The 17,644-nt window shown below is 40.7% G+C and overlaps 1 protein-coding gene across 7 annotated transcripts in view; it reads left to right on the top strand.

Moving 5' to 3' along the window:
* Positions 1-17,644, top strand: part of cep112 (centrosomal protein 112) — a 175,978-nt gene that overhangs the window by 79,848 nt on the left and 78,486 nt on the right. For 6 of the 7 annotated variants that reach the window (XM_084677255.1, XM_084677256.1, XM_084677254.1 and 3 more), the window contains 3 exons: positions 2,191-2,290; positions 2,792-2,910; positions 3,416-3,622. In XM_084677255.1, the coding sequence (XP_084533381.1) occupies positions 2,191-2,290; positions 2,792-2,910; positions 3,416-3,622 (426 nt within the window). The remainder of the gene's footprint in view (positions 1-2,190; positions 2,291-2,791; positions 2,911-3,415; positions 3,623-17,644) is intronic. The other variant, XM_084677253.1, reaches the window with a different exon arrangement.

The following is a 17,644-nucleotide window of genomic DNA, read 5'->3' as shown; positions in this document are numbered from 1 at the left end:
TAGCCTAAACACAAAGTAGGATGCAGATTTCCTCCGTCGGCTTTTGTCCACAAAATGAAATGAGTACACATACGATAGTGTTTTGGGTGGTCTCTTCAAGGCTAGGTTTTTCAGCTACATTGTTTTGTAGTCCTCATCTGTTGGCAGGCGAAGGAAACTGTACCGTTTGTCACAAGAACAATCCCTTTTTGTTGTGGGTGTGTGTTCAACACACTGTCGTTGAAGCCACAGATTTAGCTAAATCTGGTTGTTAGCTAGTAAAGCCGCGAACAGCGCAACAGGTAGCCTACCAGACTGAGCTCCGCAATGACATTTTATAACAATGATAATAACAATCAAATTACAAGATATGTTAAAAAACAAACCAGTTTTAGTTTAATTACAGCTGAAATTACTTTAGAAAGAATCACTGTTGACAGCTGGCTGGGACTAACGTATAGCAAACCGAAACCGCTTCCGCTACTCACCGGAAGTTGCACCCATAATCATTTCTACAGTAGACCCCCTGAGAATAAGGTGGATAGACCAATTATTTGTTTGTAAACATTCGGGATGCGTGCGCAATGTGGCTGCAGGGAAAGGATAGCATTTTAAATGGCAAAAGGACCTCACGGATAATACAAATAGTTAGATTTAAAAAGACCAAAAAAGTTGAAGAGGACAGCCTTTAAGAGAGAAAGCAATTACCTATTGATCTTTCGCATCAGAATTTTGATTTGGGTCACGAAAGTCTTGACATTTGAGTGAGAATGTCGCCCGGTACAGACCGCATAGTCGAGCGGCAACCATGTCTTCACGTCATGTCACAAAGTTCATAATTGTACAGTTTTACAGTCAATCGAACGTCTAAAAAGTCAAGCAGGGCAGCTTTCAAAAGATATGGGAATTCTACTTTTAGCCAGCTGGTCCGATTATTTTCTGATTTGTTTAAACTGGCAATCTGAGTGAGACTGCGTCCCTGTTACACTGTTTTGACGTTAGCCTCAGTCAGACTCGCTCACTGGCAGTGTGCACAATGTTGTATTTCATTCCATTCTATACCAGAAACGCCAGGGAGGACTGCCTAATGTAGATATGAGCCTGATGAAGATAGCCAGCATCTCGGATTTCTTTAACCGAGCCTGTTTCATTCGTCAATTGCCTGAGAAAGCAACCTCCGTTAGCCAGGCTAGTTTTGCCCGATCACTTGGTCAGGCTATTTAAGGGTATCGGGGTCAAGTGACTTTTGTGCATAGACAAGTGAAACGTAAATGTATTTGTCCAAAGGCCAAGAGCCTCAAAAAGATAATATCAAGCCCTGCAATCCAGTGGCCAGAGATACATGATGACCTGACAGTTGTGTGACGTAGGGTGATAATTGGTCTATTGCTACGAGTATTATGCTAGGTTGCTAGGTAACGGAAGCTAACTAAAGCTAGCTGGCTTCCGTTTTGGAAAAATAACTCTGGTGGAAGCGTCAGAAATATTTAGAACTCACGCATCTAAAGGTAAAAAAATCATTTCTTACCATTGGCGGCTTGAAATGCCTATCTAACGTTTTATTGAAACGTCTCTGATAATAGTTCTCGCAGATTTTATGTCATCTGATCGGCCATGTTTGATCGGCCGTTTTGAGAACGCTGATTAAAACCAATAATGGGAATATCGTTCGGTATCCCTAATAATATACCTAGTTTGTCTGTGCTGCAGAGGTGCATTTTCCCCGTGTCCAAGCAGCGTAGAGTTGTCAACCTTGATCTCCGGTGTTACTGGGTTGTTTCTTCTAAGTAACTTCATCCCTGATAACTCTACTACAATCAAAATACCCAACAATACCTTATTTTAAACCTCATTATCACAAAATGTTTCTAAATGGTCAGCAGACATTTTAGGATTGTTTGTGATTTGGTCTTACTGACTTAGGAGTCCTCTTGACTACCTCTAACTTTTCACAGATTAAGGAGCTGGTTTTAGCGTAAAAACGCTTTGTGAAATACTCTTAGGGTAAAATATTTGGAGTCCTAAAATTAGGACTGACATGCCCATTATTTAAAGAGTTTCTCCTAAATCTGCAAGTTAGGGGCTACTTTTAGCTTTAAGATGTTTTGTGAATACAGCCCCAGATCCAATACCTTTGACTGAAATTATGCAGACACAAAAAGTTTTCAGTATTAGAAAATAACCATGCTGATCACGTAATCCAACCCTCAGATCCTTGACCGAAAGAATGGTGAGATTGACGAGCTGAAAACGATGCACCGAGTCAAGCAGAAGGAATCGGAGGACAACTTTCGTAAGATGGAGAGAAAAGGTGAAAGGTTGCGTGTTGTGAGGGTCCTTAGGGCGGAGGTTTACACCATTTCGTCTGTCAGCACTCAAAAGTAAAAGACTCAAGTTTAAATGCAGCATTGCAGCTACAGGGTAGATCCCATGGTGTCGCGGGACTTTACCCAGCTGTGGGGATCAAACGGCAGCATGTTGTGTCTACTGGTGTGACGCTCATGCTCAGTGACACAGCTTGTAGTCCATTTGCTGTGCTGAAAATATAGCCTATTTAGCAACACATAACCAAATGTATGTTCTGCTGATATAAAATCTGAATTGGCTTGTTACATTTTGAAATGTATATGGTGAAATGGAACCCAGTGTAGTGTGAGCAAGTCTGTATTTAGTGTGTGACTATATGTGCCGTATGTCTCTGTGAGCATGCCTGTACAGTGTGTGTGTGTGTGTGTGTGTCTGTTTGTTTGTGTCCTGCTATATGTGGGCCCTGAAACATGATTTCTTCTCTTTTTCATAATTTTCAACATAGTTCAAAGCGTGGTGCTCGAGTCCCAGGTCATCTGCGAGAGCAAAGAGAAGCAGATTTTCGAGCTGAAGAAAATGACAGATCAGAGTGCTGACTCCCTCAAAAACGAGTGGGAGAAGAAGGTAGAGAAGAGTTGAAGGGGCTTCGATTTCCCGCCGCCCAGTCCCTAAGCACCCCTGAGCCAGAGGAGGAATCCTTTGATAAACTAAGACAATCAGACCAGAATTGTGAGACTAGGCAGGTTATATACAATGGACCCGAAAAATATTTATTCCAAGGCTTCAGCTAAGCTCATGTTGAATTAATGCAGAAAAGTGATTCTATATGCCCTCTGTAAATTATCTGTTCAGTACTACCAACTCCAGGTAAGTGAGCCATTGGCGTTCAATAAGATCCTAATGAAATTTCAATTTCGTGCTTTCAGTGTCACAAAGCATATGATAGCAGAAGTCGAGGGGAGAAAAAAGTTAGCTGAAACATAATGAGAAAAGTACTTAAAATGAAGTTCCTCACCCCTGAATAAGGGATCAGTGATACAGCTAATGAAATTGATTGTGTAACGGAAGGAGAGGGAGCAGAAGACAGCGTTAGTACAGCCAGCCATGTCTCCCACTTCCCCAAAACCAGGACAGAGGAGATGAAGGTAGGAGCTGTGAGAAGCTGTGTAGTGACGCGGGTCCTCCCCCCCAGCTGCATTTGGCGGTGGCGGACATGGAGCAGGAGAAGTTCGAACTGCAGAAGAAGCACACTGAGAGCATCCAGGAGCTGGTGGAGGACACCAACCAGAGACTGGCCAAGATGGAGACAGAGTACAGCGTCCAGACACAGGCCACCGTAAGGAGAGGGCTGGGGGGTGGGGTGGCGGGGGGTGGGCTTCCTCAAATGTTCACTGGCAACATCCAATTGAAAGAAACAATTTGTATAGGAATGACATTTGAATATACTGTCTCACCTTGTAAAAGTATGGAAGCTCTGCTGTACAACACTTGCACATGTACACAAACCTTTTGATCTGAGTGTGTGTGTGTGCGTGTGTGCGTGTTGAGTGGGATTATGAAAGGATTATGTGCACCACAGGCCAGTCAAAGGCAATACTTAAAGGTCCCATGACATGAAAACTTTAGGAGGTTATTTAACATTAATGAGTTCCCCTAGCCTGCCTTTGGTCCCTCAGTGGCTAGAAATACCGTCTTCTCCGCCTTTGAGAAAATGAGAGCTCAAACACTCGGTTTTGAAAATCCCCCTATTGTGACGTCACAATAAGGAAGGTTACATCCCCTTTCTCTGCTTTGCCCGTACAGATAATTTGGCCCACCAATGACAATATTAGCTACGACCGTGCAAGCGCGACATTGGTTTTTCCTCGAGACATCATGGCTTGCAAACGACAGAAGCATGGCAGTTAGCCCCGCCTCTTTCTTCCTCACAGCATTTAAAGCTACAGACACAGAAACGGCACGTCCTGGGGAAAGCTCATTGTGGGACTGCTCGTAGTGGCTGTAATTCTGCACCAAGGCTGAATTTCGGGAAAGAGACTTCAGATACAGTATTAGGGGACCACTAAGGCCTATATAAATATCCAAAAACAGCATGTCATGGGATCTTTAATGAGTTTAGCATTGTTAAATTGGACATAAGCATTCAGCGCTTGTCACAGGTATAATGCACACACACACACACACCATTTGCACCTTTGCCCATAGTCTGTCAACAGGCTTGCATAAAAGTGGCTTCAAAAGCGGGGGGGGTGCAGACCCTTACTAAGACCCCTATTTAATAATTAAACAGTCCAAAGCCAGGCGGGGGCCCTGAGATGAAAGGACTGCTCTGTCACTGAAAATTACCCTCTCTGCCTCTGTTAGTTTAGGTTGACCTCCAGCCTCTGATACCTACCGACACACAACCACACACACCTTATTCAGGCCATTAATAGAAGATGTCAGACTGGTTGTGCCACTGACTTTGCACCCCTTTGCTTTTTCTTCTTTTTTTTTTAACCTTTCCTGCATGGTTTGTGTTGTAGTGTTAAGATGCCGTTTATTTGGCACAAATAATTAAGTAGGCCTATATTTGCATACATTTTCTAGTATTTCATACCATAAACATTTAAAGGCCAATTTATACTTCTGCGTTTTTACGCACACGCACACGGGGAACGCCCTCTCCGTCAAGAAACGCTCTCTGCTTGTCCTCGCAGAGCTCTGCGTGCGCTTCCTGATTTTCCTGACTGTCCGTCGGTCCGTGCGTCTTTTTACGGATACCCCTTGGCTATGATTGGTCCGTATTAAGAACCGCTTGCGTCAGGGGTGGGGGCGGGGTTGCCGTGACCAACAAGAGAACAGAATCCTTTGACCGCCATTGTTGTAAGTTTTTACAACTCTTATTTCAGCTAAACAGTACATGTAAATCAGCATCTGAATTAAAATGTGACGAGAAATGGGCAGTGTAGTTGCTGAAAATGTGCTTATTTTATTGATGAAATGGTTCATTTGTTCATCTGCTCCGACCTTTCGATAACCTAGCTAGCATCGCAGTGCAGCGTCATCTACTGTTCTGGCTGTGAATTGCTTTCAGCACGCAGAGCCGTCGGAGTAGTATAAATTCAACTAGTCCGTCCACCTCCGTGCATGCGTCTGTCCGTTAACGGAGACGCAGAAGTATAAATCGGCCTTAAGTGTAGTGATGTTCTTGAAAGGCCTCCAAATATGCATACCCTGATGGTGTTAGTCTGACATGGTGTTGTCTAAATCTTTTTGGCTCCACCTTTGTGTTCTGACCATTCAATTCACAAGCGCTGCAACCTCATATATGTACTATATATTAACAACTAGTTGCCAATACATGTTCAAGTTCAAATTTAGGGCAAATATGGCAGGTTCAGCCCAAATTTCTGAGCCTGTCTTTCTGTCAGAAGTAAAGACAGATTCTCAATGATTCCCACTCATTCAAATGCAGAATGGTAGAAACACACTTGACAAGAGTTGGAGAACGGCATCAAGCTAGTGTCTGCTGTGGTTGGCCTGCCTACCTGCTTATCTTTCACTAGTCTGATATTTCACAAGAGGCATGTAGAAAGATCTCTTGCAGATACATCCTAATGTCTAACACAGTTCTTAGCCTGATGGCTGCAGGTGCAGTAATTGGCCATCTTTATCAAAATTAAGACGAGCTGACGTCTACCTTTCTCCTCCTAGTATATACAATATGTTTGTTATCTAGTATATACTAGATGTTATATACGAAATGTTCATAGTAAAGGTTAATGACACAGAACACACAGATGAGGTTAATCAAGCACATCCTTGACATGTCACAACAGTTGTGTCCAGGTAGAGACTTAAACACACTGTATGGATTAACGGTAACCCTTCCTTTTACAGTCCCTTAAGTGCTAGATATTTACCTAGAAAGTAAAGGGTATGTTTTGTGTTTTATTGGGTATTACGGATTGGTACCAAGGTGGTAAATACAGAGATGATTTGAAGTATTTACCCATTAACTATTTACTACCCCTTTTGGATCCTGTTAAATATGCCCAAAAACGCATAAACAGCATACCCAAAGTAAATTGACTGCTGTCTTGAACCATTTGGAGTACATGCATGTAAATGGACTCTTTTGAAAGATGACACTCTGAAGTCATGTTCCTTCTTGTCAGGACCCCTGTCAGTCCTACTGGTGTTGAGTAATAGAAGCTTGAACACAAGGAAAGTGAAAGTTTCTATTTCCGCCTAGATTTTGTGTGGAAAACAGAGGCCTGAAAAGGCCTAGAGGTGCTAGGTATTAAAACATCATCTCTTCCTCTCTAAGAAGCCTGCGCTTCCCTTAAATAATCTGTGACAAATATTGTATTCAAAGTCACGCAACAATTTTCCTCGAGAGACTCCTGTTAACCCAAATTTGTTGAGTTAGGCTTATCCGGACAATGAGAACACCATCTCAGCACTTCCATATATGCACATGTCAACATCGAAAACACATTCAAGTTAGTTCATCATTGCTTGCAGCCAATCTAGAAACTGCTCCAGCTAGTTTCAGCACTAGCATTTCTCTGTAAAATAATCATCATTGTTACAGTGAATCCCACATTTGCATACCGAAAGTTGTTCTAAGAAATTTTGAGGTTAACCTCAACTTTTAATCTCTTATGATCTTTTCTAAAGAACTTTAGGAACAGTTCAAATTAACACCTTTATATTTTAGATTCTCTTCCATTTTCTGTATTTAAAAATCAAATCTCTCTTTGTCCAAGACATTAGGAAAACTATCACCACGACCCCATACCAGAATTTAATCTGCATGATTCCTAAATCAAAACATAGACCATAATGTAGCCATTTAACCAACTTATACCCCATCTATATTCCTATATAGGTTAGATAGGTAGAACTTCAAAACTTGCTTTGGCTGCAGTCCAAAACAGGCTAATTAGCACAAACCATCATAACCACAATTTATCAGACATAACGAGTCTTCCCAAATCATTTCAAACCCAAAAGTTATAAAAACCCTCTATGCACCAATACCATAATAAAACCACTTCATCAAAGCCTAACTGTTCATCCCAAAACATTGTGCCAGGCTCTTGATAAAACACCCAAATAAAACTTAAAACCATATTCCAATCAAACTCCAAATAAAGTACATTGTAATCATTCTCTTTCTCATTACAAAACCAAATTACATCCAATACTCTATCAAACTCTTAAAAACCTTAGATTTTACTATTTTGACTTAAAATGTTGCCCATATACTTCTTCAAAGCATATGCATAGTTCCTTTTTAAACTTTTAAATTCACAATTTAACAAAGTAACATAAGCCCATAAAACAAAACCTTATTCTTTAACTTCTCAAAAGTCTTATCAAAGCATACAGAATACTCCTTTGAACATTCTTATATTTACCAGCCATTACACCCTTAGCATGCGTAATGCACAGATCTCAAATTTCAAATTAGCGGACCAAAAACCCAAAATGAAAATATTTAACTTGAATATTTTATAGTTTGTATATGGTTTAATGTAACACTTCAAATTTTTACTCTTAGTTTTTACTCAATGAATCAACTCAAATAAACATATTTCTCGCGTTTTAAACTGATGGATGGCGTTTACCTTCTATTCACTTATCACCTTTGTAAGATCTCAACGTAACGGTTTTAGCCCCCACCTTTCCTCTGAATTTCTGAAACTCATAAAATGTACTCAAACAAACAAAAACTTGTTAACAAATGTATCAAAATACTCATCACGTAACATTTTTCAAAAGTAACCAAATCTGTATATAAAACTCGCTCCAAATTCTTCTATTACTCTAAATTTGTATCTTTGTCAATTTCTCAATTTACGTCTGCGCATGTGTAGGGGGTAAATATTGTCCAAACAACCAAAACTAATTCCCCTATGGTTTAAAGGAAGATGGGAAACTGAACAGTGTATTAGCATGAACCAAATAATGCCAATACCAATAGAATCCCAGGTATTTGACTCTATGGGTTAAATCAGAGCAAGAATGGTCAAAGTACGGTTAAATGAAATACGCATTTAATAACTTTGCAAATGAATGAAATCAATTACAAGGCAAACATGTTACAATATGAAAGCTTTCAATCTTACCTACTCTACCATGATCATTGTAAATCAGATGGAAAGCAAGAGGTGAGCAAGGAGTAGGACAGTAGGACAAGGGAGAACTGAGGAGAAGGTCTCAGGAGACGAAGAATCCAAAGAACAATGCATTACAATTCCCTTTATACACAAGAACAACCAATCAGACCTCATCTTGAATGGGGTGTGAGAGCCATCAAGTTGAGACCGTCCAGAAACTCCAGACTTTAGCATATGAGAGGTGGGGGCAGGTTTGACACCCAGCCTTACACATGCGTTATGCGCTTACATGTCAAGCTGCAATTCCTTTACTAGCCTGTACCCGCCGCCATCGCTGTTGAGTCTGTCTGTAAGTTTGTTAGCTACAAATGTCATTTCCATAGTTGCAAATTCAACTTCCTGCACTCTACTCAGTCTCAGGACAAAGCAAAATGCACTTTCTCCACGTTTTCACCGTTATCCATTAGCTAGCTAACAAAGTCACAGCTTGGATCTATTTCTCTCAGATCCCAAAGCTACCCTAACAATTTATAACAGGCTTCGTTTAACAGACTGGCCTAAAACGGAACTAAAATCATATGAACCTTTCTAATTATATCCCTTTACATACTTCTTTAAACAACAATAAAATTTGTGAACTTCCCACACAAATGAAAATTTTTTTAAAAAACATTGATTGCTTCAATGTCAATGGATATCACCAGTACACACGTATTGAAATCAAATATAAACATTACAGTAACCTCATTCACATAACACAAAACCGAAGCAACATTTCCAGATAAATTCAATACATAGGCCTAAACAAAAAAAAATTCCTTTAACAACATAAACTGAAATTTCCGTTTGAACACATAAAAACTTTCTATGCACGTTTCAATAACCTTGGATTGTAATTCTTCGAAAGAATATGGCTTTCATTGCCAAAACTGGCCTTTACCATTGATCTGACCCAAGAACCGAAATTTAGCAGCGCAATAGCCTACTGTACTGTACTATCCGATATCGAATCAAGCTCATAAGATAGAAAATCGGTCTGTACATGATTTCCAAATCAAAAGTATGGCAACTCACAATATTTCTTAAGTTTGACAAAGAAAAAGAAACACACACACGTGTTTTCAAACCAATCAATTTCTATTGTCAACGTCAAATTCTCTTTCAGCTGAGTATTTTTTTTTAATCACTCATTGTGGGCCACTGCACGCAGAATGAGCCGTTAGACTCAAGCGCATGCGCCTCTTTTCAAATGGAGAATTCAGCCAAAGAATTAACATTAGCATTTTCAAAAACAGACTGTCTCCATCCTCAAAACAAATCAGACTGATTCAAAATCTAACATCAAATAGCATAACGGTCAACACAAAGTTGTAAAACAACATAACAAGTCTCTCCTCATACCAACAGTGTCATAACTGATAAATATCAATGAAAATCTGAAGAGAATATAACAAAGTTTCTCCCAAGTGTTTCATCTGTACGTGTGTCAACCTAGTACGTCACCAGTTCGGAGCTCAACTTCCGTTCACGAGGCCCTCTGATTTGCGAGAGCTCGCCCCCAATTCCCAGAAAACTTTCAACCGTGATGACACATCTCCGTAGATTCACGCCCATAATGCTCAAATACCCCCAGTCAAACCACACATTTTGTGTCTTTGACTTTCCTGCATGTTTTCCAACCACATTTCAACATGTTCTGTATTCACTTTGATCAATTGTAACTCACTGTCCCTTGAGACAGAAGCAATAGCACCCCAGCCCATAACATTTAATTCTTAAATTCCGAACACAAAAAAAACTTGTTCAGGAACTCTTTTGTACCGGAGAGGACTTTAACTTCTCCTTCTTTTGAACAAGTAGGCCAATAGGCAATAATGCAAGTCAAAGCACAAGCCGCAATCTTTGCAGGAATCCAAAGCAAATCTATACACAAATTCCAGGATCCTGCTTTCTTGAATTTTCCTACATAACCGTCTGTCAGAAGACACCCGTATACAAATATCTGACCTCACGTTCGTAGTTTGTTCTCGCTTTGCCAGCAAAACTTCATGCGCTTGCACATCCTGCAGCAAAACCCCTCCAGGCTGCGGTTTGCGGGACAGCCAGAACATTAGAATCGTGAATCTGTGTGGAAATAGATGAAAAATTCCCCACATTCTGTTCTAATATTTATTTCTCTCTGACTCTACCTCCCTCCATCCAATCAGAAAAGCCATCCAATCAGGCTTACATCTATTATTTTCCAAATTGTGTAACAATTTCACTCTCCCCAAGCTTTTCATAATTTAACAACAAAACGACTCCACACTCTGAAATCCACATATATCAATCCATATTTGCATTTGCAATAAACTATCGTTACCATACTTTTGCTTCATGTAATCAATGTTTGGACAGGTTAATTCTGCCTCCAGACCATCTTTAGCCCTATTCATTATCGAATTACAATCCATATTTAAACACATTGAACCAACAATAACCAACGAAGGAACATAAAGACACAATTACCCCTTTCCTTTTCTTAAAACTCTCAAATTCCGATTTCACAACTTGTCAATGAACATATACCCTTACCAAATAGCCTACAATCGTAAATTACAAACGTTCAAACCAAAATAAAAAATAAATTAAAATGTAGATTTTTGTAATTTGTAGATATAGCTTTTACGTTGACACCATTAATTACTACTCATACTTCTTTTAACCTCAAAAAACATAACTTGCAAGTAAAACAAAAATGAACACGCGCGTTTACAAACTCACTTTGAAATTTCATAGGCCTATACTTCCTAACTTCTTTTTTTTTAAACACTCAGCTGGTTACCAATTCTTCAAGTATACTTTTCCACTTCTCTCTGGACTGTTATGAACTGTTAAGAACTGTTATGACCACCATAAGCCAATACAACTTCTCAAACTATTACTAATCCAACATATTCTCATCCTAGGGTCTCAAACAGACACATCACACGATATCACATGTGAATTTATCACCCTTTAGTGTGTACGTCTACACACTTTCCCATGCATGCTTTTTTTTAATGACTTGACACGTAAAGGATGAGTTTTCCTCCGGCCTCAACCAATTATTTCGTATGACTTGCTCATACTGGACACAGTTTTCCTCCGGTCTTTGTCCAATTATAAACTTAACGAATTATTGGCAATAGCCTAAAACAACACAAATTTAGACAATTCAATCACACAGAGCCAACAGAATATCTCGCCTGTTCTTTTAAGATCCCACGTCAGCCAGCGCAACCAGTCAAACCCCCTCAGAATCGGCCTCGCTGTCTCCGTCAAATTTTAGAGGTTAAGGCTGCTGTTCCGCTGGATTGATGAAATCGCCGTCAGAGGGAGAAGTCTGTCAAACGCTGAGCAGACGAGGATCCCGGGTTTTGGCACCAAAACTGTGGTATAAAATTAAGGCTGGTCTGTGTAAATATGAATAGTCGAAGATGGCAGTTTCAATACAATTTATTAAGACTATACAATTTCATATGATTAAACAAAGCTTTGTTGATCAGTCTCAACAAAGGAGGAGGTGCTATCCACACAGATCGTTCGTAGGAGTGATAGCGACTATCACACATGCTCAACCTTATATAAACTTTAGATCAATGGCATTCTGTAAAGTCAATCAATCAATGTGGCAAACTCTGTGATTGGCTAACTCAACTTAGTGACAGCTTAAAACAATACATTTACATATCAGATGTCTTACTGTTCTTTGATGTGGCATTTCTCTGCAGGGTAGTAAATAATAAACCCTAGGAGTGGCAAGCCAAATGGTCAACTGTCCTTTGTGTGGTCATCTTCAAACAATACTTTTAATTAACACAAACAATGAAACAGGACACAATCCTTCTCTAGCCAAATTTCAGAGCAACTGTCTCATTGAACCCTTACAGTGACCAGAGGACAGAAGGCCATATAAGATGCTTCACCCATCCTCCAGGGCAAGCTGCCCACAGAGCCATCAGCACCTCACATTCCTTTGAACTCAACTTAATTATCTTCTTTAGGGACGCACAGACCTAGTTGGTTTTAGAGGGCTGTCACTGGGGCATGGAAGCTCCTATTGGGTCAACCAAGGTGTCAATCAAAAGGGCAGAGTGTAGCGGCCATTTTAAGACTACCCCCGCGTTTGTACTCAACCCACATCTCCTCCTATGAGCGATAGTGCGTGAGAGACTGAAAATGAAAATGTTGACGAAGGAAGAATGAAGCAACAAGATCGTGGCTATGTGTGGATATAATTCTTTGTTTGGACAACTACTCGACATGGTTTGATACTTTGGACCTTTGGGAATCTAAGCAGATGAGTTTTTGATGAGTTGTGTGAATACCTGGAATATTCCGAAGTAATCGTAGGTAAGCAAAACTTTTTTCTTTGGCATTGTTGTCACCGGACAAAGACGTTGACAGTACTTGCAGTTGCGAGTTGAGCTTGATTTGGTTTATTTCAATGGAAGCACAAGAATCGTAGCTTTCCAACGAGGTATCATATGTGTAGCAGTCTAAAAAAAGCAGTCTTTTTTGAGTTGATTGCAGTATTTCTGTACCGCAGGCGCTCCAGGAACAAGATTAAGGGACTGTAAAAGGAAGGGTTACCGGATTAATTTCTACTCTATGCCGTCTTCCATAGCTAATGTTTTCTTATCAACTTCAGAGAAACCTGTCTTTTACTGTTGACAAATCTCTCAGGGTTTAATAATCTAAGTTTTATAAGTAGCCTAGTAACTATGTCCTTCTCTCTTACTAATTCCTCCTTTGTAGAACCAATAAGGTGACCAGGCCTTTAATGTGCTAAATCCAGGTGTTGAGGCCTAAGACTGTGTTGAGAGCTCACAATGTCTCATCGCCTGCCAGAAAATTAAGTGTCAGCACGCGCCCATGCTCACGGCGTCCGTTCTTCGTTTTCTTTACACACTCTTTCGTCCGCCCCCTGATACAAAGGCCCCTCTCATCACAGGGGGCTCTGACAGGGATGTGACCGCCCCAGTGCATAGCCCCTTGTCCTTCTCTCTTCTTGTCATCGCCTGGTTCTGTCATCGTCTAAAAGGACTGCTAGCTCCCATCTTTAATCAACAAGTCTGTCATCACTTATATCAGCCTGTGGATGCCACATTCCTTACTGTCACAGGCATACACATGCACAGAAAAAAACCCTCTTTTTATTAAGATAGTGTCAGAAGTGTCTGTCAAAATCAGCTGGTGTTTGATCACTTTGTTTGGAGGGATTTCTGATTAACAATCTGTCGCCCTTTTAAGAGGGTGCGGAAGGCCTCTTCTCCCTAGAACTCAACTTCACTAAGATGACCTTTGTGATACTGAGTCCACTCTCTCCTGCCAGTCTGTTATGATCGTAACAGCCCCTAACTGGAAGGATGGAAGGATGCTGGATGGTTGTGCTAAAAGGTTGCCTGACTTTCTTACGGTTTCAAGTATGTCCAGGATCTGACTGGTTTTATTTCCTAGACTTGTTCATTGGGTTACTAATCAATCCACATTACCAATGGAGGCTGTTTTCATGGTTTTGTGCTAAAGCCTTACTTCTACTAATGGATGTATTCATCAGGAATGCTCACCTTTTGGCGGAAATTGCAGTTTTTAATAAAAGATATTTCACTTATGTGATGCCTGTAGATTCAATGAGTTTTTCAAAAGGATGGGGAGGGGGGTTTGTAGCCTGGTCCTAACCAGACCCTCGTACATTTCATTTGTACAGAGGGTCTGGGATTGCTTCATTGACAAGCGTTAACTTCCTTGAAGGCGGGTACTCTGTTGAAGTTTAAAACTATTGGATCTGCCCAGAGCCACTCTGGATTTGCCATAACCAATCGTTAGTGTTTGCCTTAGCCAACTCCTTCACCACAAACGTAGCGAACTGGAAAATCAAACTTTTCCTGAACCCCGTGGGGAGAAGGGCCACAACATCATGGCCACCAACAAAACTCCAGTTTAACTGAACCGAAATCCCAGAACTAGTACAGAAGCAAAATGAAAATTGAGCTGATATTTGAGCTGGTATTTAATACTACTTCCGGAGGACATCCTCCGACCTATCAAAGCTTTTGCTGTAGCAGTGGTGCAAACTCATTAGGGATGAAAAAGGTGACAAGGATCCGAACCCCCTTGGGGGTCTGGTGCATGCTCCTCGGGGAATATATATATATATATATAAAGAATTAATTTTTAATAACTTGAGATGAAAAAGAACAAAATAAAGGCTTTGCAGCATGAATGCATACATCTTCAACAGTTTAACATTAATTTGACTCCTAGTTCATGTTGTTGAGAAGCTATTGACTTTTGAAACGTGTAATTGCCTTCGGCAAGCACAGCCGTTTTTTGGCCTTTAACTAGTCCTGCATACTTTCACCGATTCCTACAATTTTTGTATCAAAACGTTCAGCTCCTTCAGGAGATGATGGCTATGACTTCTGATATTTATCACTTTTATACTTTTAAAAGAATTAAGGTTTTTTTGAAAAAAAAATTTTTAGCTCCTTCTTGATTTTTATGATTGAGCAGCCAGCAGAGTGGCACACTGTGCTGGCTGCTCTTTTTCTGGTATTCAACTAAATTGTCAAACAAATTCCTCTGACGTTCATTTAGTTTAACTTACAGAAACAAGTTATACCTTAAAATGTAGGAAAGCTTGTCCTCTTTCAGCCAATGTAACTACTAAAGAGCTCACATTTATAGATTTTCAGCTTTGAGCATTGAAGCAAGAGCAGCCTTTCAAATTCTCTCACTAACTTCAATGGAGAGGTGGGTAAAATTTGTCAGAGAATTTCGAAAGTAGACGTGTTTTTAAACTGCCGGTAGAGTCGTATTTCTGACCGCACAGACATATAAAGGACATGTCTGGTTTCGGGAGAGTCTTGGGTCTCAGAAAATATCCTAATTTTTTGGATTGGACGTATAGTTTTGTGTCTAGGTTAACTTGTTTGAGGTGTGGATGCTAGCTAAATGTGTCATTCTCTCTGCCCAGCTCATTAGCGAGTACAGCTGCTCCATTGCCGTGGCAACCAAACAGACACGCACCATGAAAGCAGAATTGGGTAACGTTTTGGTAACTGCAAAAAGAGTTGTATTTCTGACCGCACAGACACATAAAGGATATCAATGGCTTCGGCAATCTTGGGTCTCGGAAAATATCCTTAATTTTTGGATTGGACGTATAGTTTTACGTCTAGGTTAACTTGTTTGAGGTGTGGATGCTAGGCAAATTTCTTTTATTCTCAACGAACCAATAAAGTTCATCATTCATCAAACCCGATTACTAGCAATTGTCGGTTTACGCCAATAATACAATTACTCCGTTTACATGTGTAATTAGTTCAGTCAAGACAATCACGTATTTGATTTGAGCATTTATTGTTACATGACATGGACATGTAGATTTACTTTGGTGGAGTGGATGATCTAAGGGAAGCACTCCCTGCCTCCTCGATGCAACACATACATACATGACATATGAGGCAGGGAGCAATAGAGGGTTTTCACGGACGTCACATTCTGGGCAGTAACCCGGATGCGCGGTTGTTTACATCGAGGCACTCTGTAAACAACTCAACGGAGTACAGCGAAAATAACGTAAATTCTTCACTCTTTGGTACAACTGTAGCCATGTCTAAATGACCAAAAAGGTCACCAAAACGTGTCCAAGATAATAACATGTAGGCTTATCTTATCTTATGAAACTAACTCAGATAGTGTACAGTGTACATAGCAAACTGGGGGTCTTTGAAATGAAAAGAAAAACACAATTGAGTGTCACTTGGCTACATCTTAAGTATTGCAATGATATCATACAGTTATGGTTAAGTTGATTTAAGACGCTATTGCATTACTTACTTTGGCCTTCACAACACAACGGTCGTTGAGGACTTGGTACTGCATCTCCCTCACCCATCCACACACCATCTGATTGTAGGCCTCCAAACCTTTGTAAGCTTTAAGGTCTTCCGCTGTATATGGGCTCGGCGAGAAAACCAGGGGTTCACCAAAGTTTTGCGAGTGGCAAGGGGTGACTCGAATATCAAGGTACCGCAAAATCAAAGACGCACACTCATGACAAAAATTCGGAAAACCGGTAATATGTGATTAATTATGATTAATCCACAGAAACCTGTGATTAATTCGATTAAAATTTGTAATCATTTCACAGTCTTAGTCAAAATATGACAAAGCTTGCAACGGGAGAAACAGCTTCCTTTTTTTTATAAAGTAACCAAACACGGTATGGCCCAGCAGCCAGAATAGCTCATTGGGATAAGACGTGCTCCTTTGAAATGCAAGGTCATCGGATCGAATCCAGCCACAGTCATCAAGGATGTTGTGACACTGGATTATCTGTTTGGCGAAGCCAGGTATGCCACAGGAGCTGTCTAATGGGAGCTACGGTCTCGATACCACACGTGAATAAAGTGCCACAACCCTTAGGGCAACCCACTGCAAACTTCAAGTTCTGGTGAAACACTCGGATAATTGCTTAAGGACAACACAGCACTGCAACACTAGTCACTCAGTGAAGTTAGACTATGGAGACCGGCTTCCCAAAGCTTACATGGTCTTATGGCTTGACCAGTAATGGGGCTGACTACAGGGTGTAGCAACCCAGGAGACTTGACGGCCCGATACACCATAAAATAGGACTCAGACACAGGGTTTACCATAAATTGGTTTTTACTAAAGGGTTTTCAGGGTAAGGGTAGTGGGACAAACTTTAAATTAGGGGTCTTCCCATCCGGGGTTTGTGGTCCTTCACGGAGTGCAGTTCTAGGGGGTCAAAGCAGAGGGAAAAGTTAACAGGAACGTTCCTCCAGGGTTGTCTCTCTGGTTCTCTCTCCCCCTGCGGCCTTGGGCTGGCTCCCCTTTAAGCCCTGGCCTGATTGTCTGACTCCCTCTATCATCTCCCCCAATTGAAGTTGACGGACCCGCCTTTGGGGTCGGATTGGCCGGTCTGACTCCCCTGGTTTGCTACAAGGGAAGACAGTGAACAAAACAAAAGAATGAAAATTCCTCTAACCTGGGGCTCACAACACGTTCACCAAGACAAACAGTCCCCAGGCCAGAAAGAAAAATCAAAGCCCGGTCACACGGTAACAAACACACATGCGTACAAATCTCAAAAGAACAGCAGCTAGCATGCCGGGAAGCTCAGGTCTAAAAAACAAACAAACAAAACACAGTAAAATGTTTGCATTCCACAATACACATATCCCTTTAATTGATCT

Source organism: Hypomesus nipponensis, chromosome 17, assembly GCF_054491055.1.
Source record: "Hypomesus nipponensis isolate SF chromosome 17, ASM5449105v1, whole genome shotgun sequence".
Taxonomy (NCBI): Eukaryota; Metazoa; Chordata; class Actinopteri; order Osmeriformes; family Osmeridae; genus Hypomesus; species Hypomesus nipponensis.
Note: the sequence above shows the minus strand (reverse complement) of the source record. Positions and strands in the feature narration are given on the sequence as shown.